Source organism: Lactuca saligna, chromosome 8 (assembly GCF_052625555.1).
Source record: "Lactuca saligna cultivar CGN05327 chromosome 8, ASM5262555v1, whole genome shotgun sequence".
NCBI lineage: Eukaryota > Viridiplantae > Streptophyta > Magnoliopsida > Asterales > Asteraceae > Lactuca > Lactuca saligna.
The window spans coordinates 277,051,988-277,060,800 of record NC_136424.1 but is presented as its reverse complement, the minus strand read 5'-3'; the positions used below and the strand labels follow the sequence as shown (position 1 = coordinate 277,060,800).

The 8,813-nt window shown below is 39.8% G+C and overlaps 1 protein-coding gene across 1 annotated transcript; it reads right to left on the bottom strand.

Moving 5' to 3' along the window:
* Positions 1 to 836: 836 nt before the first annotated feature.
* On the bottom strand, positions 837 to 1,205 carry LOC145010679 (uncharacterized). Its single transcript, XM_078969189.1, has one exon. The coding sequence runs from the start codon at positions 1,203 to 1,205 to the stop codon at positions 837 to 839; it is 369 nt and encodes a 122-aa protein (XP_078825315.1).
* Between the last annotated feature and the right edge of the window lie 7,608 nt (positions 1,206 to 8,813).

Sequence of the window (8,813 nt, the reverse complement as noted above, 5' to 3'; positions counted from 1 at the left end):
AATACTCTAATGATTTGTATTGAAAACCTTTTTGTAAACATTTTAATGAAAATCGGGTTGTTTTGAAAAATTTAAATTGGTTGTATTTTTCGGATGTTACATTTGGTCTTTCCAATTAAAGGATTAGACCACCACTGCCTTGTTAGCAGTCTGATTGCTTGACGAAGATCCATTGTTGACATATGTCACCGGCACCATGGTTCACTCACAAATCTCTCTTGGATCTAGTTATGGACATTCCCTTGCAAAATGCCCAGGCTCATGGTAGTTGTAACATCGCAGTTTTCCTTTTGTGAGTCCCACTTTGTTGTCGGAATTCACACTCCAATTGTTCTTTCCTATTTTCTTGGAGAACTGCTTTGCCCTGAAAACCGCCATGGACATCTTCCATGTAATATCCATCTCTTCTGCATCCTCAAGATAGATCTGGTCTAAGTCAGCAAATGAGATTTGTGAGGAGAGTTCTCCGCCCACAAAGGCATTGTAACAGTTTACCAAACCAGTGGCAAGGGCCAGATTTCTTCGTTTTCTTTTAAAAATGAAGCTTGAGGACTGATTCCATGAGATTGAACTGGTGCAGCTGTGGATGAACCAATACTAGAACCAACTTGTTGAGCTAAAGTTTAAGGTTGAGGAACTTTAATGTGTTGCATTTGAGGTGTAACGTATAAGGTGGGTTGATGAGCCACATAGGGTTGAACTTGAGGAATATGAACTTGAGGAGCTTGAGGAGTAGAAAATCTTAAGAAAGCAGTGTTGTTGGTGGTTTGGATCCCAAGATTTGATGTGGAGTATGAATTGACATGGTTAATCTCCCTTTGCTTATGATCGAGATCTCAAGCCTTGATGATCGCCATTGTTTCAGCCAAACTCAAATGGTTCAAATCTTTGGTCTTCTTAATCACTAAGACATTCATATCCCAAGATTTTGGCAGAGAGTTCAACAGATTTTTGTTGATCTCCGATCTTGTAACCATCACACCATCAGAGCTCATTTTTTTTGTGAGTGTGACAAACCTTTGAAACTGATTCTCAAGTGTTTCTCCCAGGACATAGTTAAACATATTGACGTTTTGTCGCATCATGTCTTGGCGACTCTGTTTCATGTCTTCGTTTCCTTCATAAACTTCTGTCAGTGCTTCCCATAAGGCCTTTACTGATGTATAATCATGGAAACCTTGGGCGATTTCCCGAGATAATGCCATGGTGAGTGTAGCAAGAGCCTTTTCCTGCTCCTCGACTCTCTCAGAATCATCATCAGTGTAGTTCTCAACTTGCTTATTAATTATGGTTCCATCTTCCAATAAAGTTGTAATGCGGATTCAACCTCTAAGAATACTTCTCCATATCATGAAATCCTTCATTTTGATGTACTTTCGATCCGATATTTCCATTTTGGAAATCCTTCTGTAGATAACAGTCATGGAATTCGAGAAGTGGTTCCCATAATCGCATCCAATTCATGGTGAGCTGACATGCTTTGAGATTCCATTTTTTTGTTTTGGAAAATTTTAATAAAATTTAACTTGAAAAACAAATAAAAAGAACAAGTAGATAGGTTTTTTCGGTTGAGTGGTGATAATTGAAAATAAGGTTTTCGGTTTCTGAAGTAAAAGGAGGTTTTCTGTTTCTGAGTGATAAGGGTTTTTGGTTTATGAAGGATCAAGGGTTTTCAGTTTCTGAATATTCAAAGGTTTTCAGTTGAAGAACAATTTTCGGTTTCCGAAGATTCAAAGGTTTTCAGTTGATGAACAGTTTTCAGTTTCTGAAGATTCAAAATTTTTCGGTTTAAGAACAATTTTCGGTTTCTAAAGATTCAAAGGTTTTCGGTTGAAGAATAGTTGTTGGTTTTTGAAGATTGAACTGAAAACTAACATTTTTCAATGAAAAACTTAAATTTTCGATTCGATTTTGATTTTGTTGAGTCTATTGGGTTGCATCATGGGCTCGGTCCATAGCCCAGTTTGAATGTCGGTATTAGGCTTGTCCAGCCGTGCATAATTTTGTATTAGGGTTTATTATATAAGCTGCATGCATGCAAACTTAGAAGTTAGCGATTTGATTTTTTTTGTTTCAGATCTACTGTAAACCCTAGCTCGCCTCTACAATGGAAGTTCTTCATCGAACTCTGCTGAGGCGTGACTTTGTTTGAATCATAAGTATAAGTTTGATTCTGTTTTGTGTTCTTACTCATATTATTCTTAAACTGTTTGATTACTTTTTTCGTACTTGTGAAAGATCTAATCAATCTAAGAGTTCTTAACCCTTCAATTGGTATCAGAGCAGGAGACTGTGTAATCCATACACACCTCTTCTGTCGAAGGAGCTCATAGTGTTTTAATTTCGCGTTGATTGATATTAATCGAGTCGTCACTCTTTATTGACGTATCTCATTAATTGTTAATCCAACCCTAACGAAATATTACAAGTCTGGTCTTTTACAGGTTATTCATCAAAAGTATTTACAATGTCCATGGACGATTCACAGACTAATCCGATCAATATTTCCAACAACATAGGATCTACAACAAGAATACCGATTTTGTATACGCAAGAGTATGAAGTATGGACACATCATTTTGAAGATTACGTGACTGGGTCGGAGGACAATGGGTATATAATCTGGGAAGCAATAACTTCGGGCCCATTCGCTCATTCTAGCACATCAAGGATTGTTAAAATGCAGAAAGAATACAATCAGCTTGTCAATGACGTACAAGACATTCCTCAGGATGAAAAAGAGAAGTTTCAGTGCAACATCAAAGCTCTAAGGATGATAAGGTTTGCGCTGCAATCAGATACGTTTCGTTTGGTATGTTCTTGTGCTACAACTAAGGAGATCTGGGATAGATTGAAGGAATTATATTCCACAGATGAAGATTTGGAACACTCTATTCAAACCCTCCTGTTATCTGAGTTTGGCGACTTTAAGCAAAAGCCCGAAGAAAAACTTATCCAAACTTTGGATTGTTTTAATCAGCTTTTGAGTAACATGATAAATCATGGGATTGAAAGAAAGGTGATTGAACAAAAGGTCACTTTCATGAATGGTCTCAGACCTGAATGGATGTCCGTTGTTGTTCGAATAGTGTCTAAGGCTATAACTATATTCGGTTGTGCATGGTCCTTTTGGGTTGCCTTCACCATAGCAACTTGAAGGATGATTTGTTAAGAGAGAGTAAATATTATAAGAAATAATAATTAGCTATTTGATTAATATAAGTCATAAATTAATTGGTATTAATTTGGTGACTTAAAGAGATTAATTAAATAAGAGGGTATAAACTGTCAATTGTTTGATAGTTAAGCTTTAGACTGTAAATCCATTAGGGTTGACCTTGGACGGATTCTAGGAGCTTTAGGATAGCTCAAAATCGTCCATAGGGTTATCTATGGAATGGATTTGGATAGCCTTAAGAGAAGATTATCCAATTAGGGTTTAGGGTGAAACCCTTAAGGAGTCTACAAGTATAAATAGACCCTATGGGTAAGGGAATTCGAAACACAAACCTTAAGCAAGGATACTCTGGCCGAATTCCTCCCCTCTCCACTCTCCTAAATCATCTTGCTTGCTATTGGTGTTTGTAAGCCATTAGAGGAGTGACAATTGTGACTTTAGAAGCTCCAAGACAACAAGATCAACAAGGAACTCAAAGGTATGGTTCTAGATCTGTTTCATCATTGTTATTTAGCCTAATTAGCTATTAGAAGTCTTGGATTCAAAGCATGTTTATTAGAAAGCCTAGATCCGAGCAATAGGGTTTTGCATGCGCACATAGGAAAGTTCTTATGGCTAAAACCCAACAGTGGTATCAGAGCCTAGATTGGTTTTCTACAAATTGTTGCTTGAAAAACTGAAACAAACCTGCAAAATTCGAGTTTTTGGATTTTGATTCACTGATTCGTCGAGTTCCAAGGTGGACTCGTCGAGTAGACCTGACTCGGCGAGTCCCTTTGTGCACTCGGCGAGTCCAAGCGTCAGGAAGGGCCAAATTCGGGATTTCTTTGTGTTTATCTTATCCAAACTTTCCATAAACTAATTAGATCAATATGAATCCGTTTTCTTGATAAATATAAGTGTTATCTTGATCTAGTTAAAGGTAATTATCAACTAATTAAATATTTAGTTTCCTTATATGATAATTAATTAATTATTTTGATTATTTTTGGTAATTATCTTCAAAGAAATCAAAGATAAATCAAATAAAGATAATTAAGATATTAATTGTTAATTGAAATTATTTGTTATTTGATCCTCCATGTTTTAAATGTTTAAAACCTACCCTATAGTTTTGAAATTTATATTTGTGATTAAAAGTTCTAATTTAGACAACTTAAATTTCAATCCCTAGATTTTAAAAAGTTTAAAATACAACCCTATACTAGTATGATATTAATAGTATAATATGTATATGTATAACTAAATGCTAGTCTTACCGTTAGTAGGCCTCATTCACGAAGCCGATCTATAAGGTGGGTATAAGGTTGCGGCCTATAAAATGGCGCTTAATGGGTGTACACTCACACCCACCGCTTGCTTGATTGGTGGAGGGTCGTTAGCCGAACGGGTAGGATAGGGCAACCTCATCCTCGCATTAAAAGTATAATAAGAAATACGAAGTAACTAAATTTTTAAATTTTTTTTTCCCAATCTTAGTTACTTTAGGAAAAGTGAATTGATGCAATCCCATGAAATTACACTTTGCACCTTGCTAAGATGTTAGTGGAGCGTGTGTGGTTTACCGGCACACTAATTGGTTCTAAGCGAAGGTGGCAAAGGGTGATTCATTGTTTATCATAGTTCGATGGAGCGTGTGTGGTTTACCGGCACATCGAATAGGTGATCGTAACAATGAAGGCACCATGTAAATTTGCATGGTAATTCACACCCGCTTTGTGATCCTCGGCATCCCAGTCACAAACAAGAGGGGCATATCGAGATTTAAACATGCCATTGAATAGTTCAATGAATCTCATCCGAACCTAGGAATTCTCAAAAACACTTAGGACTAAAAGTTTAAGTTTTGTGATGGAGAATTAGTGAATCGTCATTCACTTACCTTCAATTTATTTGCATAATAGATTACGGCATCCCTTTTCTAGTATGTAAATGTTATTGTTGGATCCTAGCCCTAATTTTTCTTATTGGGTGATAATTAGGGATTCTTGTTCTAATCTATCTTTGTCCTTTCTATAGATGTCAAACGCAAACAACGCTGCTGCTAGTTCTTTCACGTTGATGAGCCTTTGCCAAAAGGTCACCTTCGATGGAACGAACTTTGGCGAATGGATAAGATACATTCGCACCATTGCTCGCTATGAGGATAAAGAGTATGTCCTCGATGAGAAGCTCGAGAAAATCAACCCCGAAATTGCTACTCCCGCCGAAATCACCGCCTTTGAAACTCATGAGCGAGATGCGACGAAAGTACATTGCATCATGATCGCCACCATGAACTCCGAATTCCAAAAGTCCTACGAGGACATGTATCCATACGAGATGCATCAAGACTTGTTGGAGAGGTACCACCAAAACGCGAGACAAGAGCGTTACGAGATCTTCACTAACATGATTTCCGCTAAGATGGGTCATGGAGAATCTCTTACCGTGCACTTGCAAAAGATGCAAAGGTATGTCGACCGCCTTCGCAAGTTAAATGTTGACTTCGGCGAAGATTTGGCGATCGACATGGTGCTTCACTCTTTGCCTCCGATGTACAATCAATTTAGGATGACCTACCACATGAACAAAGAGGAGGTCACTCTAAGTAAACTCCAAGGTCTCTTGAGGGTTGCTGAGAGCAATTTCAAGGACAAGTCTGTTGCACCAACTCCCAATCCATCCGCTGCTCCTGTCTTGGCTATTGGTCAAGGGAAGGGAAAGAAGAGGAAAGCTTCTTCAAATAACTATCGAAAGGTGAAAGCCCGAGATGGTTCCTCTTCTAGTGGGACCAAAGTTGATCCCTCTAAGCCCTGCTCTAACCCGAAGGAGGCAGAGTGCCACCACTGCCACAAGATAGGACATTGGAAGCGAAGCTGCCCGGACTACCTGCAAGCCATCAAGGAAGGAAAGATCAAGCCATCTTTCGCAGGTATATATGCAATCAAATCTAACGATTCTAATCATGCTATTTCTTGGGTTCTTGACACCGGTTGTGGTTATCACATTTGTTCTAATGTGCAGGGACTAAGAAGAAGTAGGGATGTGGAGCAAGGAAGGATCAATCTAATCATGGGGAACAGAAGATCGTCGCCTGTGACCAAGATTGGAGTGTATTCTTTAGTGCTTAAGAATAGTTTAGTTTTAGATTTGAACAATTGTTGCTATTCGCCAGAAATGGCTAGAAACATCATTTCATTTCATGGTTTATATAGACAAGGATTTAGATTTTCTTTTAATAATGAGAATGGTTCTATTTTGGCTTATCTAAATGGTGTCTTTTACTTTGAAGCTATACCATGTAATGGAATATATGAAACTGTTATGATTGTTGATAACTTAGGAAATGATGTTTTGAATATTGATTCTTCCACTAGTATGGATAAAGCATCCTTGTGGCATTGTCGTCTTGGACATGTCAACAAGAAACGCATAGCCCAACTCCAAAAGGATGGAGTGTTGGAGTCATTCGACCTTAGGGAAGATGACACATGCGAGTCTTGTTTGCTTGGAAAGATGACTAAGTCACCCTTCACGAGCACTTGTGAAAGGGGTGAGGGACTATTAGACCTAATACATACCGATGTATGTGGACCTTTTAGATCAACCACGAAGGATGGGAACCGCTTCTATGTGACCTTTACCGATGATTATAGTAGATATGGGTATATCTATTTAATCAAGCAAAAGTCAGAAACCTTTGAAAAGTTCAAAGAGTTCAAGAATGAAGTGGAGAATCAATTGGGCAGGAAAATCAAGATGCTTCGATCCGATCGAGGAGGAGAGTACCTAAGTCTTGAATTCCACGATTATCTCAAGGAGTGTGGAATAGTTTCGCAATTAACGCCTCCTAGGACACCGCAGTTGAATGGTGTGGCAGAAAGGCGTAATCGAACCTTATTGGATATGGTTCGCTCTATGATGAGTCGTGCTTCACTACCTATCTTCTTTTGGGGGTATGCCTTAGAGACTGCCGCCCATATCCTTAACCGAGTCCCTACCAAGAAGGTTGCCAAAACACCTCACGAGATGTGGACGGGGAAAGCTCCCTCGTTGGCACATATCAAGGTTTGGGGTTGCGAGGTTTTCGTAAGACGAGATACTCACGACAAGCTTGAACCTCGAAGTGAGCGATGTATTTTCATCGGCTACCCGCAAACTTCCTTTGGATATCTCTTCTATAGACCGAAAGATAATGTTATCTTTGTTGCGAGGAGAGGAGTTTTCCGAGAGCGAGAACTCATAAGCCAAGGAGACAGTGGGAGGCAAATCGAACTTGAAGAGATTCAAGAATCGATAGATGAAGGAACCTCTACCGCTGGCATTCAACCCGAGGAGGAAACTCCGGTTGAACCGATTGACGAATCCTTACCTCTTAGACGTTCCGATAGAGTTAGAGTTCATCCCCAGTTTTATGGTTTTCATATTACTACCGAAGGGGACATATATATTAGTGATGGTACACTAGTAAATCTTGATGAACCTAATAGCTATAAGGAAGCCATGGCAGGCCCGGAGTCTGCGAAATGGAAAGAGGCGATGGATAGCGAGATCCAATCCATGTACGATAACCAAGTTTGGAATTTGGTTGATTATGTGCCCGAACGTAAGACCGTAGGGTGCAAGTGGAACTTCAAGAAGAAGACCGACGTGGATGGGAACGTACACACATACAAAGCGCGATTAGTTGCGAAGGGCTTTACTCAAACTCCCGGAGTTGACTATGATGAGACCTTCTCACCAGTTGCGAAGATTAAATCTATTAGAGTGATGCTAGCGATTGCCGCATTTCATGATTATGAGATTTGGAAAATGGATGTCAAGACCGCTTTCCTTAACGGAAAGTTGGCTGAGGATGTTTACATGGCTCAGCCAGAGGGGTTTGTGGATACGAAGCATCCGAATAGAGTGTGTAAGCTTGAGAAGTCCATTTATGGACTTAAGCAAGCGTCTCGCAGATGGAATCTTTGCTTCGATGAGAAAGTCAAAGAGTTTGGATTTGTACGAAGCGAAGACGAATCTTGTGTATATGTCAAAGCCAGTGGGAGTGTAGTAAGCTTCCTCGTTCTATATGTCGATGACATATTACTCATAGGAAACGACATCCCGACTCTGCAGGAGGTTAAGTCCTGGCTCGGGAAGTGCTTCGCTATGAAGGACCTCGGGAAGTGCTTCGCTATGACATATTACTCATAGGAAACGACATCCCGACTTGTACTCGCCCTGATGTAGCCTTCGCTTTGAGCATGGTTAGCAGATATCAAGGGAACCCTAGCAAAGCACATTGGATTACGGTGAAGAACATCCTTAAGTACCTTCTGAGGACGAAAGAATGGTTCTTAGTCCTTGGAGGGAGTGATGACTTGAAGGTGCGAGGGTATAGTGACGCCAGCTTTCAAACCGACAGGGACAACTACCGTTCGCAGTCGGGCTGGGTTTTTACCCTAAATGGAGGAGCAGTGACATGGAAAAGTTCCAAGCAGGAAACCGTAGCTGATTCAACATGCGAATCAGAGTACATCGCAGTGAGCGAAGCGTCGAAGGAGGCAATATGGCTGAAGAACTTCATCGGTGATCTTGGAGTTGTGCCGGCCATAAAGGAGCCCATGGAAATTTTCTGTGATAACGAAGGTGCGGTTGCCTTGACCAAGGA